The 25959-nt window shown below is 37.8% G+C and overlaps 1 protein-coding gene across 1 annotated transcript in view; it reads right to left on the bottom strand.

Annotated features, from left to right (window-relative positions):
- LOC127426481 (interleukin-1 receptor accessory protein-like 1-B) overlaps positions 1-25959 on the bottom strand; it is a 395093-nt gene that overhangs the window by 356058 nt on the left and 13076 nt on the right. The window contains exon 2 of the mRNA XM_051673334.1: positions 6706-6806. Within this exon, the coding sequence (XP_051529294.1) occupies positions 6706-6787 (82 nt within the window). The 5' untranslated portion in view covers positions 6788-6806. The remainder of the gene's footprint in view (positions 1-6705; positions 6807-25959) is intronic.

The raw sequence follows: 25959 nt of genomic DNA, 5'->3' as shown, positions 1-25959 counted from the left end.
GTAATCAGATTTGTTTCATTAATGTTTTCATTAATACTGTAAAGCTCTTATGTGTAGCATTTTATTTTACCAAAAATAAAATGTAACATTTTTTTGATTAATAATTAATTATTATATTTTCATTTGATTAAAGCTGCGTGTATATATCATAACATTTAATTAAAACATTTAACATGAAATCCAGAAAAATGTAAAAGGAAAACACAGAATATATATCTGTTAGTCTTTATGCAGTTATTTTAGTTATTTTTTTTTTAGTGTAATTTTTATTTGTTGCCTAAATATCGATTTAGTATCGATACTGAGGTACCAGGGCTGGTATAGTACCGAAGCCCGATATTGGTATCGGAGCAGCCCTAGTGCGCGTGTGTGTGTGTGTGTGTGTGAGAGAGAGAGAAAGAGAGAGAGAGAAAGAGAGACCTCATTTAGGTCAAGAGTGGAATCCATTTTTGACAGATGTATTGATCCTGGCACCCTGTACCACGTTAAAACCCTGTCTTGTGTTAAAGCTGTTTTAATGGAAATTACAGCTTCAAAATATCTGCAAATATTACAGCAAGGCAATTAAATTAAATTTAAATGTCAGTTAAAAATATCATGTATGACATGTACGTGAAATTTAAATTTGTTTTATTCACAAACGTCACCAAGAACATTTCAATATAAGCTAACTTCAACAAACTATGCTTTTCTTTTGGGGAAAAAAATTAAATGAATGATATGCATTAATAAAGTAAAATACTGTATATACAGTAAATAATTGAAAATAACAAAAACTTTTTTACTCACCTGAAGACACTAATACTAACGGTATTATGGTAATGCACATATCCTGTAAACTTTAAGGCCAAAACATTTATATCATTTCACATGTTATTATTCAGAACAAGTGGTGAAAGTTGGATTTTATAAAATGTGCTCTACCTGTGTTCAGATATTTAATGCACATAAACACATACTGGTCTGATAAGCTTCCGAGTTTCTTGTGCTGCTTCACATTTTCTTTCCACCATAAAAGTAGATCCTCGTCCGTTGGTTTGAATGACTCCAACAAGAACTGAACAGCAATACAGTAGAATTCAATAACAATCAAAATATTACAAGTATTACCACACTTGACCTCACACTTAGCCAAAGACGCCAAAGACACCTCCACAGCGCCCCTCAGTGTACTCAATTGTTATTCGATTAGTTGATCACTAGTGCCCATCCCTGTTATTAGTGAACTATCATGTGCTTATTATGTGATGAAAGTGTTCAGGTCAGAGGTCACACTCATATTTCAACGGAGAAATCACAATTCAATTCAAAAACTTAATGAAACTGATTTATTTGGTCAAATGGAACATGATAGAAATGATGACTGTGGAATACTTGATTGAATCATCATTTAGAAACGACTCACACGGTGATAGAAGACCATCATGATGACAGTGTTTAGCTGATATTGATTCAATGTAACAAAATATCACTTTAAATTGATTAAGTTGATGCATTAGTAATCCAGCAAAGGGATTCACTCATTATACTGTGTCTATATAAACTACTTTGTGCAAATCTATTTCAAATGTCACAGAGCTTCCAAAATAGATCCTGTACAAGTATAAATATTATAATTACATTACATTGTTAATGTACTATATATGGCCACTCGACTAGTATTAGCAAATTGTTCATTTTATGAGACAAGTGTGCAGAAATTAAGCATGTTCTGTCTTTTCTATGTGATAAATGAGTTGTTTTTTTTCCCCTGAAACATTATTTGTGCAGTTCACTCAAGGATTTCATTAACATCAGTGTTCTGAAACCCTTGTCACATGCTGAGCTGTGAAATGACATGTGAAATGAGTGCAGGTATGAAGATCTGTAAAACATACATGTAAGCATTTCAATATTTCTGCTGAATCAAAAGTAGATAAAGACAAGAGTTAAATCCATTAGAAGAACCAGTGAGATCTGCTTCAAAATGGTTTTGTCAAGCAACCTAAAATTGTCTTTCATGTGGTAACTATTCTTAACCGCTCTCATTTAAGACAAAAATTTTGTTTAATATGACTGAATGAACCTGATTCATTAGATGAACGAAAGTCACATATAATGGTCAGATCTGGTAGAAATAGCAGAAATCACTTTATTTTTTTTTGTAATGGTTATTCAGAAAATCATTTACAGAGTGGCCCAAAAAATAAACCAGGGCCACTATGTTTGATTGCTCATATCTTAAAATGTCTGCATTTGCATGATTTTTGGCATACTTCTACAAATTTTTGTCCCGAACACATATGTGAACTTTATTTGCATCAATTGCACAAAGTAGCACCATCTAACAATACACATGGGCTGTAATAATAGACACATTACAAAACGTACATAAAGCAAAGACAACGGTCCACACTTATGCAATCGAACACACAAAACATAACAGCAGTTTATTTAAAAATCTCTTCAATATATCCGCCATTCTGCTGCACCACTCACTGGAGACGGCGTCACCATTCGAGGTTGACCTTGTTAATGAACGCCTGCGAGAGCTGATGCCACGACTTGATAATCAAAATGTAACAAAATTACGTCACTGTGATGTTATCGTGAGCAGCAGCCTGCGACAAATAAAAAAGTAAATAGTTTTTTGGGCCACCCTGTATGTTCTGGTGCTTCAAAGAACCCGAGAGGGCTTAACTTTTCTTCTGTGAAAGCCACAAACAACACACTGATGTGAAAAACCAATAATAAAATATCAAGAAGAGTTTTAATCTTAGCTGAAGAACCTCTAGAGTCAAACATGATTTCTGATATCAAGAGGTTTCTGTGCTGATCCTCAAGTGCTCAGTGAACCATTAAAAATGTTTCATTGTGAAGAGCTCTTGACTGAACATCTCCAGAAGAATGAAGGATGATGACAATCTCATGACAAAACCACATTTAACTAGAATACCGATTACATAATCTATTGTTTCATGTCTCTTGTATCACTCCATTCTCTCTTTATTCTCACAGAATAAAATAATTTACACTCATATATAAATGGACATAAAATATTGATTTATTTGGTAAGTGTGTGTGTTTTTTGTGGAGTAAATTGACATTCAGCTGGTCAGTATGACAAAATAAACCTCTTCAAGCTTCACATCGCAATTTGGTCAGCCTTCCTGGGATTATTTCATGATAATGACCAGCTGTATGAACATTACCTCTTACATATATGAACATATAAGATGAAAAGTGAGCAGGTTAGCTGTTGTAAATGTTCACCATAGACAAACCCAAATATACGAGCATGACATACAGGTTGATTTTTACCTGACCTTTAACTCAACAGGTAAGAAATAAATACCATAAAAAAATGTCACATGTTGACCTCAGATTGATGTGTCCAACCTCCTGATGTAAGAAGATCTGAAGAAAGCCATTCTGCAATGGGTTGGCCAAAGCCCAGAGCAACAATGCTAACACTTCCACTCGCTGACGCTCGGCAAGCTCCGTGACACCTGCTGAAGGTGGCTGCTGGCTGAAGATCACGATGCCAAGGAGGTACTCGATCTGGTGGTAGGGAACAGTTCATCACCTGGCTACCGAAAGGGACAGCAGAGTGGGTCCAGTGACACCGACCAGCATTGCTGGATGGGGCGGTCCAGCTGGCTGAGAACCATGTGGCAGCGTATTCGAGGGCCGGCGAGCCCTCTTCTTCTTCTCTTTCTCTCTCTCTCTCTCTCTCTCTCCCCCTCTCTCTCTTCTCCCTTCCCCTCTCCTTCCCCCCATCCTGTTCTGGTTCCCCAGAAACAGGGAATCATATCCCCAAAACCAGTTCCCTGGTCCCGTGGACCGTTCAACCCGCTTGTATGACCTAACCCTCTCCGCTCTCCCCCATAAGCTGGTGAATCCACTGCCGTGAGTGGGGGCATGAACCACGATGGAGGTCCGGATCCCCGACACACCACAGGCCGCCTCCAATTGAGCAGGAGCATACCGGATACCTGTGAGTATTAAGGGGGGTACATACCAAGCCTTGGTGGATTCAGGTTGTAATCAAACATTCATTCACCAAAGCTTGGTTCAATCTGAGGCTTTGGATACAGGCCGGTGGGTGAAGGTATGGTGTGTGCACGAGAACATCAAAGCCAGCTGTATAATAGGGGTAATCGAACCGGTTCTGTTCTCGATCGGTTAGGCGCGGCTCACTTTTATTCGACACTGGATTTAACGACTGGATATTGGCAGATCCCCTTATCTCCCATGTCCCATGAAAAGACAGTATTTTCCACACCATTCGGATTACACCAATTCGTGGCGCTTCCATACAGTTTGTTTGGGGCCCCGGCTACATTTCAGCGGCTCATGGACAGAATCCTCAGACCGCATGCTGCTTAGTCCGCTGCCAACTTAGATGACATCATTATTTTCAGCAATGATTGTTAGCAGCACCTGTGGCAAACCCAAAGAAGTGCGCAATTGGGTGGATGGAAGTACGGTATCTGGGCTTCCACTTGGGTCATGGGCAGGTGCAGCCCCAAATTGATAAGACTGCAGTGATTACAGCCTGCTCGAGAACTAAGACCAAAAAGGAGGTGAGACAGTTCCTGGGACTGGCTGGCTATTATCGTAAGTTTGTGCCTAATTATTTGACCGTCATCAGCCCGCTGACTGATCTGACTAAAAAGGGGGCACCAGATCCGGTCCAGTGGATGGAGCCGTGTCAGCAGGCGTTCACACGGGTGAAGGCTGCACTTTGCAGAGGGCCGTTATTGCATTCTCCTGACTTCACTCTCCCCTTTATCTTGCAGACTGTCCCAAATGGTGGAGGGGAAGGAGCACCCCATGCTGTACATTAGTCGTAAGTTCTTGCTGAGGGACACTAAGTACAGCACAGTTGAGAAGGAGTGTTTGGCCATCAAGTGGGCAGTCCTCACCCTCCGGTACTATCTGTTGGGGCATGCTTTCACCCTCTGTTCAGACCACGCCCCACTCCGGTGGCTCCATTGCATAAAGGATACCAACGTAAGGATCACCCGTTGGTATCTAGCTCTCCAGCCTTTTAAGTTCGAGGTGATCCACAGGCCAGGGGTGCAGATGGCTGTTGCAGATTCCCTCTCCAGAAATGGGGGGTTGGGGGGAGTAAGTGACAGGCCGGATGGCTCCCTGGCCTGAGTCGGGCAATGGGGGTATGTGGTGATGGGGGCGTGGCTGAATGACGTCTGGAGAGCGAGGCCGGGAGAGGAAGAGTGGAAAATTATCTCTAACAGCTGTTTTGTGTTGCAGTGAGAGCTGGAGAGGGATAAAAGGGCAGTCCAGACCGCTGGAGGAGGGAGAGAGAGATGCACACAGCCGAGTTTGTGTGTGTGTGTGTGTGTGTGCATTGGTTGCTGAAAAGTGAACCCTGTTGTGATGACATAAATCTCCTGTGATGCATGTACATACACTGTTGGACATTGTTAGTAGACTAATTAAATAAACTAGTGAAAGTGTGAAAAATGTTTTAATGAGACTTTACTTTCTAGAAGTCCACAGTGATAAAAGTGCCCGAAATTGAAGAAACACTCATAATTTGAAGCAGATCCAGTAGAGAGTTGTGTTATTGTATGTACAGATGTCTTTGTCATTCTGGTAGTGAGTGTGTGGTTGTGGAGGGGCGGGGGATATTATTCATCATGTTGGCTGTGTTTGTTTCCCCCCTGAGGTGTCTCCTTCAATATGTTCCCCTGCAACGTCTCCATACAAACCCCTGTCACACCCCACCGCCTAAGATTATACCCCATAATGACAGAGAGTCACATCCCAATACACAACAGCACACACAACAAAAACACCACAGCTGGACACAACACACACACACACACACACACACACACACACACTGTTATAACAAATGCACAGGAAACTGATTTGCAACAAAAAAAATCACCTTATTTACAGCCATCGAGCACAGAATCACTAAGATAACACAAAAATACACCACAAACACACACATACACAACTTTAAGTGTCAAGTCAAAATCAGTAGTATTTTTGGCACAAATTCAAAAATATTTATGAATTTATGAAACCACTGAAATTTAAGAGACATTTAGAAACAAAAATTGTCAATTTTCCCGGTTCAATTTGTGTCACTGATAACTATATATATTGTTGGGTCCTGTGCAAGTTCAAGGTAATATTAATATATTTCACAGTTTTTGGCCATTTCTCTTTACTTTTGTATGATCATTCTAGTACAGTGTTGGGTCACTACATGATGTCTAAAGTAAAATCTAGAACCTGAAGCAAAACCAGTTGGGAAGTGCCAGTCTAAATCACATGATCAACAAACATGTGAAGCTCTTTCCAGAGGAGAAATCACTCAAACTTGGCATGATTGGCCAGACTGACATTTGTTTCATACACATTTAGACGTCTTTAATGAGATTATTGTCAGATTGAATGCTCGCATAACGAATGTAGAACACAGTAACAATAAACAACATCACCAGGAAATATGATCAGAAAAACAGCATTGAATCCTTTATATAGATGTTCTGTACACACTCAACTCAGATGACGTGTCACAGTTCATCTGAACAATATGAGAACCAGCTGCAGCTCTTCAGGATTCTTCAGTCACACACTGTCTGACTTCACACAACACAGCGCTTAACACCAGCACATTTTAGCACACAAAACACACACAAACACACTGTTTAACGTGAAGATGGAAGAGCCGCTGTATCTCACCTGATCCGCGTTTGGACAACACCTTCAGACTCCTGATGACTGTTGCATACAGCAGAATCTGCAGAGGAACCCGCGACTTCATCTTTTACTGTCTGAATATCCTGCAGAAAAAAAAGAAAATTACATTAAACACCATCATGCATACTGGAGTTAAACTTGAATAAAACTCATCTCAACACTTTGCATGATTCCATGAGACTGAATGAGACTGGGTTTGTCATCTAGATGAAGAATTAACATAAAAAAAAAATTGATTTTTAAAATACTTTTTCTGAAGATAAACAAAAGGATGGTTAAAGGCAATATTTTAAATGACATAGATCAATATTTAATGAGTAATCCATTATTTTGTAGATGGGGGTCAAATGATTTTGGATAGAAAATACAGGTCAGAAAAAATAACCTTAGAAAGGTGGCAGTGGCATTATTTTATTTTACACAGAGATAGGTTGATCTATTACTAAAATCAGTTGACTTCAGAACCTCTTTTTGCCAATGATGTGTCCAAATATGGGACAAAAAACATGTTTTGTGTAGTTGTTCCTAAGTTGGAGCACCACTCCAGCAATATTAAAGATATCTTAATATCTTCATTTTTAATGCCCTCTATGGTTAAATCCCAGAGATATTGGGCTCTCAAAGCGGCTCCATCCATTAATTTCAATCTTGAAAACCAAATGTGGGCTAGTTTTGCTTCTCCAACAAAACAAATCTGAAATACAAATTATTTATTTAACCGTTTAGACCCAAAAAATGTATATCTTATCATATATTATCACCCTGTTGATGTTTGTCAGCAGAACAAATTATATATATATATATATATATATATATATATATATATATATATATATTTTTTTTTTTTTTTTTTTTTCCATTAACAAATAAAAACTAATAAAATAATGGATTACCTATTAAGTTTTTGATTCATGATGTAATATTTTGGCTTTTGTCATTTATGTATTTCATTCAACAGTAAAATAAATACAAATATAAATAACCCAATTCTGAGCTGGAGACCTCTGGTTGGACTAATACTGAATGACCCTAATGCTTAAATGCTTTAAATTAGTTTTGTACATAAATATACATTGTACTTACATATAAATAAGATGCAAAGACAAAGATACTTAAATACAAAAACAATTCTGATGAATTTATTATGACTACAACACATTTTAGAATAGCAATAAAGAGTGTTTCTCCATAATATGTTTCATCTAATGTGTCTAATCTTATACAAGAAAGACACATGATAAATAATCTGTCTAAAATGACAAGTGTTTTTCATATGGCATCAGAAATTGTTTTATTTGCAATAGAAATCTCACCCTATATAAAGCAGCAGTGTCATCAGAATCCAGGATTGATCTAGTCCAACATACAGTATGTCTTAATATACAGTTTATGATATTTGTTCCTGCACTGAACATACAGGAAATGTCCATCTCTGTTGTCACAACACATTTGTCCAAGAATATCCAGTATAGCCATCGTCTGCCAAAAACAAAGCCGTACATTTGATCCTCAGTTCTATATCTGCAGCCAACAGATTTCATCACCGCGACCCCCTTCCTCAACCATATGTTATAAACATCTGTAGATGTACCCTCAAACAAAAATCCAACTACACATCAATAGGGCACTCGTGTGTGTTTTTATTTTGAAAATACAATATGCAACATCATCATCATCTGAACTATCATTTTAAGAGAAAACAGTAGAGTTGGGGTACTCAAGTCCGAGTCACGAGTCCAATTTTAATGGACTTGTCACGGACTCGGATGCATTTTTACTCGGACTTGACTCGGATTCGAGCCTTTGGGACTCTGGACTTTTTCCGAGATCAGCCGAGTCCATGACATTTGTGATGCAATGGAAAAATATAAAATAAATAACAAAACAGAAATTAATCAACACATCTCTGTCTGCATGCAGCTGTATTAGCCCCTGAAGTCGTAGACGTAGCCAGAGTTGTTTCACTGTGTTTAAGCAAACACACACACACACACACACGTGCACAGGCACAATCATCAGTCACCTAATATGCTTAATGTTGAATGTTACTACAGAGACTACTGTAAAACTTCAACTACCGAGGTGGCTGGCACAACGAAAACATAAAGACAGGTATGTATCCAATGTAATAGAAGCCAGAAACAAGGCAGTTTCACACAACATGGGACCAGGCAACGTACTGCGGTTTCATCATGGTAAAAAACTTCAAGTCAAGTCACCAACATCATGTCTCTCACAGTTTACTAAAAACAGCATATCGAAATAAAAATACATGAAAATAGTATTAATATTGTATATTAAGTATTTTTAGGCATAATGTAGCTACACAGCTTCTGTAGTCTCTTGTGGTCCACGCAGTGTTGTCAGCTTGAACTGGTCCATAATAGCTTGATGAATTAACTGTGTAACTTTTTAAATAGTCAGGGAAAAAGCGTTAATGCTAAAGCAAACAGCAAGTCTAAACTGATAAACAGCACCTATTTATTATTGATTGACTATTTTCAAAGCATTGATGAGCTGCTTAAAATACATTCTTTTACAGCATTTGTCCAACATTCACAACATTCAACCATGCACAATAAAATATTAGGATATTTTGGGCAGTGAAATATTTTGTTTATAATTTAATTATAGACTATAAAATAAATCTATTATTTGATGACAGAGTTTGTATATGAAGCTAAACTTCATGTTACGAGATTAATTTACTTTATGACGTTTTTATTTTAAATTTGTATTATATTTTATTTTTGTTGTAAAACACTGGGTAACTTATGTACGTCTTTTTTTAGCCTATATTTATGACCCTTTTGAAGGACAATTCTGTTAAATGTATGACTCAAAATTATTATACTCCATGTTTTTGCAGTTAAAGAAAAGTTCAATGAAATTTCTTTGGTTGGTATTTAAAGATTTCAGACTGATTGCAGACCAACACGGCTGCCGCTCAAGCAAATATCAATTATTATTATGTTTTTTTATCTTCTGCAGCAGCTGCTGCGAGACGCACATGGACGCATCAGGGATTTAGGTACACGAGCAGCACGCAGAACTGCCCTGTATTGTGCAGCTTCCCACAAATTAACAAGAAAATCATGTCCGTGACGACATGGCCCTAATATTATCATTAGGGCTTTTCCAGTGCTTTTGGATGAAGCATTTACAGTCAAATCATGAGACATAACTTCTCAGCGAGTGCTAATTACTACTGTGTTGACTCATTTGTATCTACTGTATTTTCCCATATCAGTCGGCAGATAGAGAAAAAAAGATTCACACATTATTTTTTAGACAGGGATAATTTTAAATAAAACTAAATTAAATTTAATTGACAAATTGAAAATGAAGCAGAAATAAAAACTAAATTAAAATTTGAAACATAATAAACTTGGTTGTAATGACCCTAATGCAGCTTTCACTTTCTTTAGTCTGTGTTTGTGTGGAGGGGAAAAAGCAACAAATAATTGAAATGTCAACAGAACGCAATAAGAAGTGTGTAAAAGGACAGTTTTGTCTTTGTACACCTAAAGCATATACTTTCATTCTGAAACCACTTTGAAGTCTGTTGAAATGCAACAGAGGTGTTTTTGTTACAATTATATTGACAAACTGTTTTTCTTAGTCGTGAAGTTTAAAATAAGCTTAAAATATTGATGTTGAGTTTACGGTTAAACCCACAGCAAACATCCCTGTGGTCACACATGAGCACATACACACACACACACACACACACACACACACACACACACACACAAATATATATATATAATCACACACATTAATAACTACACCTCTCTCTCCACTGCCCCACCCCGAGAGCCCTCCAAGAACACAAAATATTTGCCCCATTTCCCAACAACCAAATCCAAATTCTCCAGTCTTCTAGATAACCCCTCTTCAAAAGCTGTCACCCTCCCCATCTCCAAGCACCACTCCTGAAATGGGGGCGCTCCAGCCGACTTCCATCCCTTTAAAACAACTTAGCCTTGGTCTGGCGATCATGACACTGGCTAGGACCCACTTTTTTATGTGTTTATTCCCTATATTGATGACCGCCCCATCACCTAAAATAAAGAGTCTGGGGCACAATGAAATTTTATTGCCCAATAAGTCACACATAAAACTCTGAACCGTCAACCAAAATTCTTGGATCTAAACACACCACCAAAAAACATGGGTCTTGTCTCCATCTTCTGATTTGCTTCGCCAGCAGGTGGGTGTGTCTTTAAGACCAAGCCTATTCAATCTATAGGGGGTCCAATAGAATCTATGTAAAATCTTGAATTGCATAAGGTGCACCCTTGCATCTCTAGATACAGACTTGACATTTTTTTAGAATCCTAGCCCACACTCCCTCCTCCAATACCAAGTTTAGATCTTTCTCCCATAATCTCTTGAGAGAAGTTAAAGCTCTGACCCCCAGACACTGAATTAACAGGGAGTAATACACTGATGCCTCATGACCTTTTCCAAAAGCAGTAATCACCCCTCCCAGAGCATATGCCGCTTTAGGGGGGTGTATGCAACTAACAAAAACAATACAGAGCAGGTGGCGCAGCAGTAAATACCTAAAGAACTGAGATCTGGGAATCCTAAAATGTTGAACCAAATTTTCAAAGGATCTCAACACTCCACTCTCATATAGGTCACCAAGTGTAGTAACCCCCCTCATGATCCACTCTGACCAGCAGAAAAGGGACTTATTAATACATAATTTTGGGTTCAGCCATATGCTCGAGGCAACATTTAAGTAAATGTCCGAATTAAACACTCTGGACACTTTTGTCCATACCGAGTGCAAATGTGAGATAACGGGGTGTAATTTAATTTCTCCGATTAGTTTGATAGAAAGGCTTTGCAATGGCAAAATAAGGGCAAGAACTTCCTGTTGGGCCACCGCGTTATGCAGAACACACCACAAAACGGTGCCGCGATAGGTGGAAGGGGGCAGCGATATGCAGAAAAAGACAGCAACACAACCCCCCCCCCCCCCCAACAACTTTTGGGCCAGTTTCTATGTAAAATCCCGGGCCGAATTTTCTTCCCAGTCCACCCCTGCCACTGATCACAATAAAGCATCTTTTTGGATTATTCCTGCATATCCTGTGCCTTCCTATGACCTCCCCTTGACCCTGTCTGGGACACACTACGACACAGGCATAAAGATTTGACATGATTTACAATCCCACAATATGACAATTTAGAGATTCAAGCTTCAACACATGCAGCACATTTGAATATGCACGACGTCGCTCTGTTGTTTCCAAGGAAACCGTTCTTGCTTGTAATTGTTGTGTTGAGGTTCAGATTCAGCTGCGCTTCACCTGCAGAAAATCCTTCATGTGATTGAGACCAATAAGAGTCCTACAGCTCTCAGATAAGGATTTACTGTTTATTTCCTGCAAAACATGAGTTTCTAAAGATGTCAGTGTTAAACTACACAGATCATTGCTGGTAGAGAATGAGAGAGAGAGAGAGAAATAAAGAGAGACCAGCGACTGGCTTTCTCTCTGGCATGGAAACACAGAGTCACAAAATACATTGGGTTTAAATGAGATTTCTGCCGTGTTTCCCTCTTTAGCTCGTCTGCACATCTATTCTTTCTTTAGTTCCCATTAAATTCAGACAAATTGTGTTACCCTGAGAAAGACTTGGCGAGAGAGAGACCGACAGAGTTCCTCAGACATGAGAAGAGTTTAGAAATATCCCTCACTTCAGCCAAAGCAATTTGGATTATAAATATATTTCATTCAATACTGAAAAGTCTCATGACAACTCATGATTTCTCCATCTCATACAAATTATTATAAGATACGCCATGATATAATAATTCGTACGAGATGGCAAAATCGTTAGATAACACACGACTTGGTTTATGACAGCTCGACAACTTATGACAATCATTCATACGAGATGGAGAAATTTTAATAATTCATAAAAGATGGTGAAATCGTTATATAACATACAAATTGGCTCATGACAACTTGTAATAATTCTTAGTTGATGGCAAAATCGTAATATTCATACAAGATGGTGAAATTGCCATATATGATTTGGGTTGTGACAACACATAATATTTCATATGAGATGGAAAAATCGTAAAATATTGTACGACTGGGCTCATGACAACTCGTAATAATTTGTACAAGATAGCAAATAGGTAATAATTCAAACGAGATGGTGAAATCGCAAGATATCATACGATTTGGTTCGCGACAACTCTTAATAATTCATGTGAGATGGTGAAATTGTAAGATATTGTACAACTTGGCTCATAACAACACGTAATAATTCATACGAGATGGTAAAAACATACAATGTCGTTCGACTGGGCTCATGACAAATCGTAATCATTTGTAGGAGATGGCAAAATCATAAAAAATTAATACGAGATGGCGAAATCATAAGATATCGTACGATTTGGCTCATGACAACATATCATAATTTGTACAAGATGGCAAAAACATAATAATTCATCCAAGATGGCAAAATAGCAAGATATCATACGATCTGGTACGTAACAACTCTTAATAATTTATAAGAGATGGCAAAATCATAAGATATTGTACGACTTGGCTTATAACAATTTGTTATAAATTGAACAAAATGGCAAAATCATAATAAATCATGCAAGATGATGAAATTGTAAGATATCGTACGATTTGGCTCATGACAACTCGTAATAATTTGTAGGAGATGGCAAAATCATAAAAAATTAATACGAGATGGCGAAATCGTAAGATATCGTACGATTTGGCTCATGACAACACATCATAATTTGTACAAGATGGCAAAATCACAAGATTTCGAAGGACTTGGCTTATGACAACTCGTAGTAATTCTTACGAGATTGTGAAATTGTGCGATAATGTCAATAACCTGTAATGCGCTTCCCTCGTCTCGTTTCAAATCCCTGTTTTCTTTCTTCCGTGATACACTAAAGTTAATTCCTTTTTAAAATTATGGTTAGGTTTAGGGTCTTGGTTGAGGGGTTAAACTTAATCATAATAACATTGTTTTTTTGGTTCGTTCATTTTTAAAAGTTGTATGTCGTATGAGCCAACTCATCATCTCGTACTATTATCACTTGTCATGAGACCAGGTTGAAAGTTTCGATAACAAAGTTTAATCGAATTAAAATACTTTAAAATTAGACTATTTCCCCCATTATTTGTGTGTGCCGTGAATTTATAAGCTCATTAAAGTATCACATCATTAGTTTAGCAATATGCTAACATCAAACTCTATTGAAATGAATTGTTGAATCAAATGAAATGAATATATGTGCCAGCTGCCTTTGCCAGTCATTAACATTTTTCTATTTGCGAGGAACTGTAGCGAGACCTGCAACCTGAATTACTCTGTTTCATATTATCCACCAGTGCATCTCGAAGGTGAGACAGACAGAGAGACAGACAGAGAGAGTGAGACATGTCAGCATTGGCTCTGCAGATGACGGTTATACTGTGTTATTTTCTCCAGTAGATAAGCATTTACAGTCTTCAAGAGCAAAATAATATTTTCTGATAAATCACATCATCACATGAGCTGTGTGTCAGTCATGATGTGACAGTAAATGAGAGATCTCGACTGAATTATCTGATTTCACACAGCTTCAATGACCAGTACATGACAAACACTTGCATTGCATTGAACAGAAAGTTTACAGAATACAGAATTTTTAATTAGAAATAGTCATTTGCAACATTATAAAAGTCATTACTGTTAAGTCTTGATCAATTGAATGCATCCTTGGTGAACAGAAGCATCAATTTCTTCCAAGAACAAAAAAATTTTAGTCTCAGGTTTAATCTCTGAATAGCAGTGTATCTAGAAATAAATGTTTTAGTATTAAAAAAAATAAATAAAATGTAAAAATATTTTATTTAAGACTGCACTATTTCTAGGTGACTAATAAAATGTAAGTGAATGAGTGTCATTGTACAGACGTTCAGACTGAAGCTCTTTGGAACATTTTAAAATCATGCTTGAGAACATGATCATCAGATTTTGTTCATGTCAACTCCAGTATTTGTACGTTATTTTGTATAGCGTTTTTTTTTTTTTTTACAATACATATTCATCGAAATCAGCATCACAATGAAGAGGAACCAAGACTCAGCTGGAGTCACTAATGGGGCTTTTCCACTGCACGGTACAGCTTGACTCGTCTCTACTCGCTTTTTGGGGGTTTTCCACTGTGGATAGTACCTGGTACCTGGTACTTTTTTTAATACCACCTCGGTCGAGGTTCCAAGCGAGCCGAGCCGATACTAAATGTGACGTCAAAACCCTGCAGATCACTGATTGGTCAGAGAGAATCATCACTACCAGCGTCACTGGATTTGCGACACAGGACATCAACCCGCTAGTTTTAAAGTTAGCGACAACAATATCATTTGTTCACGCGACTTTCGAATTGTAAAAAAAAATGGCTGTGCGCAAAACCACGCCGTGGTCAATAAACGAGGTGCAGACATTCCCCTCATTAGCGACGAACAAAATGACGCGAAACGAAAAAGTCTTTCAGGAAGTGTCTCAGCTGTTGGCCGCACACGGCTATCACCGGATCTACCAACAGTGTAGGGAAAAGTTAAAAAACTTAAGTGACTACAGAACCATCAAGGACCACAACAGCCGGAGTGGTTCAAACAGAAGAAAGTGGAAGTGGTTCGACCAAATGGACGCTATCTATGGCAGTAGACCGGCGAGCAATGGGAGGGAGAGTGCCCTGGACTCGGCGTTGTTGGAGTCCACGATGGAGGATGGTACGTTTTGTTACGTTAACTCTATATTCTGCTTGAAAGCTTCACTTTATTTAGTTGACCAGCTACTGGAAAGCTTTCTTCTAAAACAACCAGGCCAATTTAACTATTACACTTGTGTAAAATCACCATGCAACAACTGCTTTATGCAGCACAATGAGCAAGTAGCTAACAGCTAGCGGTCGTGCTACTGTTTATGGTCAGTAATGTTTGTGTCGCGTTTAAGATGATGTCACGGCAGTAGAGGCAGCGCAACTATGAACAGCCTGTAATCCCACCCACGTTGAGGCGGCACTAAACTGCAGTGGAAAAACAAGCTCACAAAAGTAAAGCGAGTAGAGTCGAGTCGAGTCAAACCGTAACGTGCAGTGGAAAAGTGCCATAAAGCAAAAGGGCCACATTTCAAATACAAAGAAATTCATGTTCATTTCCAATTCAACTTTTCACTCAAATTATGATGCTGCTAATATTAGATTAAAAAAGCTGTATAATTAAAGCATTTTCACTTAGAATTTTGGACCCCACTGTATGTGTCCATAACATTCAAATATACATAAAAAAACTATATTTTTTTTACATTTTTACATTATATTTTTTCATCAATTCCTGTTTTATGTTGTTCAAATATTTAAAAAAAAAAAAAAGAAAAAAAAGAAAAAGGAAAAAAAGAGAAGAAGATTTACTGCATGCCAAATAATATCAAAGTCTGTAGTATAAATGTTTCGCACAGTATGTGCATATCTGTTATGGAGAAAAAGATGAAACCCTAACCCTAACAAAAACATGAAAGAGATGAATTGGGAATCATTCTTTGATTGCATGATTCACTCGCTCCAATCACAAACACAAACCGCCACCTGACTTTCCAGGAAACAGCAGTCACTCACCTCAAAAGAGAACGACAAAATAATGACTATCAAATAAACACGCTGTTAATATCTGATCATCACAGGTCTGAAGAGTCTCCCACACACAGAAGAGCAGTGGACACTTTATAAACTCAACTGCACATCACTGCTTTTACACAAAACCCCAAACACATGAAATTAGCCAAACAGCTCCATTCAAAGCTCAAACAAATCACTGTGTTTCTATAAGAACTGCATGAATGAGGGTTACGGGGATTTACTAGGGTTGAGTGATGTGAGTCGCTGGACTCTAGAGGTCTGACAGTGGCTGATCAGCGCTAATGAGCGTCGGTCTCAAAGCGATCAAGAGTCGCTCGGTGCTCGCTCACCCCATTTGCTCAACTTCACTCTGATAAATGACCTGCACACACACCTCTGATACTGGACGTTTACACGGAAGTTTCTGGCCCCCTGGGAATCAAACCGCTCAACACTTTTACAGAGAGAGAAGAGATCGAAAATATGACATGGATTTCTATCAACTAACACAATATATTGCTAATGTATGTTAATAACGTTCATTAATATTTATTGAACAAATATTATACTACAGCTCTGCACACTCTCGTCATTGTTTCAAGCAACCTGGTCTCCTAGAATACTCGTACTACATTGCAAAATTATTGTAATGTGTCTCATTGTACGTATTGTGGCAGTTTCTGTTGAAATTAACACTAGAGGCGCTACAACAACAATTACTTTTATTCACTTTCACACAAATAACGATTAAAATGGCAGATTATTAGTTCATAAACACGTACTTTTCACCCTGTTCTTCACACAATGCTAACTTATGACATTTAAACATTTTTACTATAGCGCACGACACATTTTAACATTTGCATTACATAATCAATAACATTTACAAGCTTGTTCGATTGTGATCTAATTGCATGGTAGCTCAACTGATAGAGCATTGCACTTTTGATGTAAAGGACCGGGGTACGAGTCCTGAAGAACACGCTAGTCCACACGTAAACCCAAAGTGTCATAGAAACACCACAAAATTATGTGGTTGTGTTTTTCATCTCACATTTGCTTTTTCTGACACTATCAGTTAGGTTTAGGTTTAAGGTTAAGAGTAAGGAGGTAAGTTTTGTTGATTTAAAACTCGATAGAGCAAAAACCATAAAAACCTAATCTGTTTAGGAGAATATTTAACTCGCTTTTAGCGCCACACAGTGGACATTTCACCTCAGAACTGCCGCAGTACGAGCAAAGAACCACATAATATAATTTTGCAAAAGTGTTGCCACTGTCACGTCATTTACTTAATGAGATGCATCCTGAGATACTTTTGAAACAGTACTGAAGTGTTCTCATGATCTCATATTGTCTATATTGTTGCAGAAGCGCTTGAATTTATAGGAAAAAGCATCTGGACTCGAGCATTAATCTCTGTAAACAGAAAAGGACTCCCATTTAATCCCCTCAATCTGGCCTGCGTATTATGAAGATAAAGGATGTCAAAAATAAACCAAACAAGTGATATTACATGCATTATAATGCTTTCGGAAAAACTCTGAATTCCCAGTCATTTCTACACAAGTTTATTTACATGCAGTGTCTGAGACTATAAAGAAAATGCTTCTTTTCAGCATTCTTTTCCTAATATAAGCATTTTCATTAGAAATTACAGTATCAGTGTGACAATTTGAGTGAAAATTTAATTTTAAAGTAAACATGAATTTGAAAATGCCTTAGTATTTGGTAGGGGTGTAACGATTCACTCGTTTTCTCGATGCATCGATTACTAATCCCGGTGATTCATATGCATTGATCTTGAAATATTAGTTTTGAATCGAGGATTGTTAGTGTTGGTCAATAATTGATTTAAACAGCTAAAAATCGAATGAGTCGCAATTCAGCAAAGTAGAATACAATATTTTAGAAATTATACAGATTAACTTAGTTACATGTACTATTTAAAGGAGACATGCACAGCATTATTCTCTAGTACACCTCAGAGCGCGCATCCTCACAGTTCTCCCTTCACGGGATCGTGCCCGCTCTCCGTTCCGTCCGCAACTCTCATTGAAACTTTTTCTGAGCATCTTTCCGAGGCCTTACGTCTGATCTCTCCGTAGGATGGCCACTATCACAAGAACAAATGACAGCTCGCAATAGTTTCGAATCAAACGCGCTCAAACTATTTGATACAGCTGTCAACTCATTAAAATGCTTTAATTATGGGGAACATATCCGTTATCCCAGATAAAATAGTGCCATTTTACTGGTATCATTGTTCACTTGGGGACTTGGTGTGCTGAAAACATTTTAAGTTAGAGTCATCTAGTTGATCACTTCTCTTTTCTTTGAAACTGAATGTAGTCATATAATGTTATTTTAATGTTGTAATATATGGATTAGTTCACTGATTCGGGGTCATTTCATGGAAAACCAGGAAACACAGAAGCCGATTTAGGGTGCACTTCAAGACTCCTGCTGTCAGACCCTTTTTTGCTTCAATACAGGACACAAAGCCATCAATACGGGACGTTAGGCGTCCTGTTTGGAATAAAATACGGGGTGTCTGGTAAAAACAGGACAGTTGTAAACCTTAGCAGCAATAAACATTGCATATGCCACCTCTTCCGTTTTTTAAGCAGTTTTCTGTGAATATTGTGTTAATATTTGGATGCCCTCATGAAAAACATCCATAAACTCTCACACACGGTGAACATAAGCAAGTTTCTATCGTTACTATGACAACTAATGTGGAAAAAAGTAGGTTTTTTTTTTTTGCCGTGCAGTGGTGCGCTTGATGAATTCATTATTCACGGGTTCAATCTGCAGTTATGTTTTGTAAAATCCAACAAATAAATTGTCTGGGTCCAGATCTCCCGTCGGAACCATGATCCCTAAGTGAGATCCACCGATCAGAGAAGTTCCCAATTACCAATCGCTTTTTTCGAATTATTTGCATCAAATCAAATGTTTTAATGTTGTTAATTAATAATAGAGCTTTCTGGTTTGTGAATTCCAGGCCTGGAAAAGTCATACAAATTAATAATATCTTAAAAAAAAAAAGAAAATTATTTTCTAGTTATGCTTAACTCATTGCACATTGCACTATTTGTTGTATTCCAATTAGCATGTATGTACAATTATTTAATGTGTTTTCTTTCAAGTTACTTTTGGTGCAATCTTAAGTTGTCTTTCTTTTCTTGCTTAAGACATATTAGGAGTATTTAAAGAATATTATAAATGTACTGAAAAAATATAGATTCAAATCGCTAATCGTTTGTATCGAATCAAATTTAATCATTTGAAATGTGAAAAAAACAAATGCTTTTTAATCGAATCAAAATCCTATGAATCGTGAATCGAATGGATTTGCTTTCAACCCAAAGATTCACACCCCTAGTATTTGGCATTTTTATGATAGCATTAACAAAACCAGCATGATTTGAGAATGATCCAAAGAGCTTCAATCTGTACGTCTGTACAAAGAGTTCACATAATGAATCAATGACACTCATTACTTACATTTCTTTAGTTAGCTAGAAATAGTGCACAAAATCAAATATGCCATAACTTTCTTGTCTAGAATGGTACAAAATCCTAAAACTTGAAGGTTTGAACCAGAATATCTGTCTGGATGGATGATGTTGTTGGTGATTCAGTCTGAGTGACAGTAGCAGATGTTCTGAGAGTTCTGCCCCAAACACACACACACGTTTACTCGTCTATCTAAATGAGACAATATCATAGACAGTAACCTTAGCCCCATAAGAAAACAGTATTGTCCTCAGAGAGGTTTTGGCAGATTTAAATTACTTCTGGAGACAAATGTGTCCCAAATCTACAGTAAGTCCACACAGAAATGAGGGACAGACTGATCACTGATCAGTAATTCAGCATTTGTCCTCAGACTCTGATGGGCGGAAACAGGACGCCCTGAACACGAGCTGAAGACACGCGCCGCATGCAGACAAGCCGTGTGTCCTAAGACAGAGAGAAAAATACTTCTTTACTGTCAGGACGCTCGCTCGGCCGGCGTGTGTTTAATAAAACATAAAGAGAATCTACCCAAATCTCTCCAAACACGCAGCACAATTCAAATTCACCAGCTGAATTATTCAGTCTGCGTGCGGCTTTATGGCCCATTACACTGCGTGTACTCAACACATCTTACCGCCATGACATAAACGTGTCCAACCTTCACGGAAAACGTGTCTTCTCTCTGTACAAGTAATACAGTGGGTATCCATTCTGAATAGGCTGTCTACCGCCACGATCACCGCGTGAATGAGTCATTAGCAGCTCTAAACCACTAAGGGGCGCTATAACCATAGAATTTCAACTGGCCAGAGCTGAACGCCTCAGAGCTCTTTCTCCCATCGTAACGACCATTCTGTTGGATTCGGCAAGTTAAGCTTGTTTTGCAAACCGCCATAAAAGAAAAAAAGAGGAGAAAGAAGAAGAAGAACAAACTCCACAACATTTATTTTCTGGGTAAACGTTGCAATGGAGATTCTGTTTGCCGTATCATTTTTCCCATTCTGTTTCTTGACTCCACTCTTAATATTTTCTTTACTATTAACAATAAATAAAAAATAATATAAAGGTAGTTTTACTGTAGTAATATTGTAGTACCATGCTTCTTTGGCAGAAAACATAGATTTGATGATATTAACAATGGTGTTACTACAGTAATATGGTGTTAATATAGTTACCATGTTTAATTTTGTGGTTACAATTATTTCACTACAAAATACCATGGTGATACTATGGTTATTTTATCTGTAGAGGACGTCAGGACAGATCCGTGGTCCAAACAGTTTAGTGAATTATTTAGGACTTTAGAACATTTTAACACTTTTTATCGAGACATTTTTCTAGAAACTTTATTTAACAGACATACGTTTTAAACACCAAGAGCATCAGCGATTCACACCTGAACTCGACGGGGCGAGGAGGTGTTTAAATCTTTTGATTGAGCTGAAATAGGTGCAGTTGGGCCTCATATGTTGGCGGGCAAGAACATGATCGATTACATTAGCAACATACATTGAAAAATATATTTACACTAATAACAAACAAACTCAGTCAGACTTTATTAATTCTGACAGTTTGTTGTTCATTCAATTACTGATTGATTTTATAATGTCGTATGATATTTGGGAGCAGCGTTTCGATGAGAAAAAGACGTTAATATTTCATACAATGTTATAATCTGACAAGACCATCATATGGCCATATTAACATCCCATATAATAATCTTCCTCACTGTTGTGAACTACACGCATGCTATTGCAGGCTACTATATAATGTAATTAAGTTGAATAATAAACTTTATCATGTAATCATGAACGCTCCGTCCTATGCGACTCTATCGCCAATGATTTTACCTTTAAAACACAATCGTAGCAACAAATATAAGTTAAATACCATCTAAAAATTATATACAGTATAATATGAACAAATGACCAACAATGATCTTACAGAACACAGTGTCAGTAGCAGCCACAGCGCAAAATGGCTTTTTGTGAATCTACTGGATGTAGTTTACTTTCTACGTGAATCCAAACAGAAAATTAGTCTAACACTGCCAACTAGCCCGGTCACTTACTGTATAACACGGGTTAACGGCAATAATTAAATGCATTGTTGTTGTTTTTTCATTAGGGCTAACAAATGAAATTATGAATGTTCACAAAGTATTTTCATTTTGATTTTCAGGAAGATAATTAAACAGCTGATATCTATGAAGCAACAGTTTTAATTGATTGAAAAAGGTTGACATTTGAGCATTTTTTTTTCTGTATATCAATCATGAGCTTACTAAGCTATAACTATAATGCTGCCATTAATTTTGCATTGTTAGATCGCTTTCTACACATCAAAATGTACAAAATACAATACAAATAATAATCTTAACAATTTAATCATAATAATTCTCACTTTCTTCACACTACTAAACAATGGTGACAAAAGTGTTCCTTTGCGCCTCCTGGCAGTGACTTTGCAAACTTGGCGGTACTCCCCGCGGTAGTAAGGCTCAGTCTGGTCGCTTACCCACTGTATCTACTCAATGGAAATTACAGACTTTAAACTGTAAACATTTCTTTATCACTTCTGTTCCCCAAAGCAAAATGAAACATTATTTAGACTCTCAGAGTGAGGTAAAGCTCCCTTTAGTCCTCATAAAATAAATGTTATCCCATCAAGAAAACAACTTGAAATCCTGTTATTCTTTCTCTGGATTTTTCTGGAGTGTTCATAAATTCAGTTTAGGTATGTGTCCATGTGCAGCTGTCATCACTTTTAACTTGATTTTGACATATTTTGAAGAAAGTGGTGCTTGCCTAGGATTCTAGGGTGTTGCTAAGATGTTCATAGTGGTTGCTAGGGCATAAATCTGAGTGATTTTACTGCTTTGCTATGCTGTTTCTGTGGTGTTCTGATTGGTTTTACAGCATTGCTTGCAGTTTCTAGGGTGTTCTGGGTGGGAGCTTGGGTATTATGGGAGGTTACTAAGGTGTTCTGAGTGGTTGCTATGGCATTGAAGGCAGTTGCTAAGGTGTTCCGTATAATTTTGCTGCTTTGCTATGCTGTTTCTATGGTGTTCTGAGTGATTTTACTGCTTTGCTATGCTGTTTCTATGGCGTTCTGAGTGGTTTTACAACATTGCTAGCAGTTTCTAGGGTGTTTCTAGGGTGTTCTGGGCAGTAGCTAGAGTAATATGAGTGGTTACTAAGATGTTCTAAATGGTGGCTGGGGAAATGAAGGCAGTTGCTAAGTTGTTCAGAGAGATTTTACTGCGTTGCTATGCTGTTTCTATGGTGTTCGGAGCGGTTTTATAGCATTGCTAGCAGTTTCTAGGGAGTTTCTAGGGTGTTCTGGGTGGTAAGGCAAGGCAAGTTTATTTATATAGCACATTTCATACACAATGGCAATTCAAAGTGCTGTACATATAAATTTGAAAGAAAATACAATATACATTAAAAAAAAATTAAGAACATGAAATAAGAATTAAAAAGTAATAAAATAAATTTGAAAAAAATTAAAATTATTAAACGAATAAGAAGAGAAAAAATATGAAATTGTTAACACCATCCATAACTGTTGTTAACCTTCCCTGATTAAACAGAGGATAATCATAAATTGTAAACACATTGAGAAAAAAAATATATAAAAATTATATAAAAATAATAAAATAGAATAATTAAAATGACAGAAAGACAAAAGCAAAATGGTTCAGTGAAATTAATAAGTGCAGCACAATGCTCAGTCAGAAAATGCACAGCTAAACAGAAGTGTTTTCAGTCTGGATTTAAATGTGGCTACTGTTGGGGCACATCTAACCTCTTCTGGAAGCTGGTTCCAGCTGCGGGTGGCATAATAGATAAACACTGTCTCACCTGGTTTTGAGTGAACCCTCTGTATGTCTAACTGACTTTATCCTAATGATCTGAGAGGTCTGTTAGGTTTGTATTCAACAAGCATATCTGAAATGTATTTAGGGTCCTAGGCTATTGAGTGATTTATAAATGAGTAATAGTACTTTAAAATCAATTCTAAATGTAGCCGGAGGCCAGTGTAAAGACCTGAGGATTGGAGTAATATGCTGAGATTTTTTGGTTCGGGTGAGAATCCTGGCAGCGGCATTCTGAATGACCTGCAGGTGTCTAATAGTCTTTTTGGGAAGGCCGGTTAGGAGTCCACTGCAGTAGTCTACCCTACTGGTGATGAATGCATGAACAAGTTTCTCTAAGTCTTGGCTGGATACAAAACATCTAATTCTGGCTATATTTTTTAGATGATAGTAGGCTGATTTAGTTATTGCTTCAATGTGACTACTGAAACTAAGGTCTGACTTCAAAATGACACCAAGATTTCTTACTTGATTTTTTGTCTTTAGGCCCTTGGAGTATGTTTTCATCTTTGGAATTTCACTTTTGACCTCTGTCTTGTTGTTGTTTAACTGAAGGAAGTTTTGGCACAGCCAACTGTTAATTTCATCAGTGCAATGGTACAGAATCTATGGGGCTGTAGTCATTTGGCGATAGGGCTAGATAGATCTGGGTGTCGTCTGCATAGCTATGGTATGCAATTTGGTTCTTTTTCATAATTTGGCCTAGTGGGAGTATATACAGGTTGAACAGGAGTGGTGCAAGAATTGAGCCTTGTTGGACTCCACATGTCATGGATGTCCACTCAGATTCATAGTTGCCTAAGTTCACATAGTAACCCCTCCCTTCTAGATATGACCTGAACCAGCTGAAGACCGTCCCAGAGAGCCCTACCCAGTTTTCCAATCTGTCTAGGAGAATGTTGTGGTCAACAGTGTCAAAAGCAGCACTGAGATCTAATAATACCAGCACTGATATTTTGCCTGAATCAGTATTTAGCCAAATAACATTAAGGATCTTTATGAGCACCTCTGTGCTATGATGCGGTCAGAAACAAGACTGTAAATTGTTCAAATAGCCATTTGAGCTTATGAATTTGTTCATCTGATTGAAAACAACCTTTTCATTGATTTTGCCTAAGAAAGGAAGATTTGAAATTGGTCTGTAGTTGTTCAATATTGAGTTATCTAGATTGCTCTTTTTTTAAGAAGGGGCTTGACAACTGCAGTTTTCAGGGTAGCTAGGGTATTGTGGGTGGTTAATAATATGGTTAACAATGACGGCGGTTGCTAAGGTGTTCTTGAGTGATTTTACTGTTTTGCTATCTGTTTCTAGGGTGTTCTGAGCAGATTTACAGCATTGCTAGCAGTTTCTAGGGTGTTTCTATGGTGTTTAGGGTGGTAGCTAGGGTATTATGGGCGGTTATTAAGGTGTTCTGAGTGGTTGTTAGGGAATTGAAGGCAGTTGCTAAGGTGTTCCAAGAGATTTTGCTGCTTTGCTATGCTGTTTCTATGGTGTTCTTAGTGGTTTTACAACATTGCTATCTGTTTCAAGGATGTTTCTAGGGTGTTCTGGGCAGTAGCTAGGGTATTATGGGTGGTTACTAAGGTGTTCTGAGTGGTTGCTAGGGCACTGAAGGCAGTTGCTAAGGTGCTCCAAGTGATTTTGCTGCTTTGCTTTTTCTAGGTTGTTCTGAGCGGTTTTACAGCATTGCTAGCAGTTTCTAGGGTGTTTCTAGGGTGTTCAGGGCGGTAGCTAGGGTATTATGGGTGGTTACTAAGGTGTTCTGAGTGGTTGCTAGGGAATTGAAGGCAGTTGCTAAGGTGTTCCAAGAGATGTTGCTGTTTTTCTATGCTGTTTCTGTGGTGTTCTGTGTGGTTTTACAGCATTGCTATCTGTTTCTAGGATGTTTCTAGTGTGTTCTGGGCGGTAGCTAGGGTATTATGGGCGGTTACTAAGGTGTTCTGAGTGATTTCTAGGGCACTGAAGGCAGTTGCTAAGGTGTTCCAAGTGATTTTGCTGCTTTGCTATGCTGTTTCTAGGTTGTTCTGAGCGGTTTTACAGCATTGCTAGCAGTTTCTAGGGTGTTTCTAGGGTGTTCTGGGCAGTAGCTAGGGTATTATGAGCAGTTACTAAGGTTTTCTAAATGGTTGCTGGGGCAATGAAGGTGATTGCTAAGGTGTTCCGAGTGATTTTACTGCTTTG

This window comes from Myxocyprinus asiaticus, chromosome 35 (genome assembly GCF_019703515.2).
Source record: "Myxocyprinus asiaticus isolate MX2 ecotype Aquarium Trade chromosome 35, UBuf_Myxa_2, whole genome shotgun sequence".
In the NCBI taxonomy this organism is placed as follows: Eukaryota; Metazoa; Chordata; class Actinopteri; order Cypriniformes; family Catostomidae; genus Myxocyprinus; species Myxocyprinus asiaticus.
This window is presented reverse-complemented; position numbering and strand designations above follow the sequence as displayed.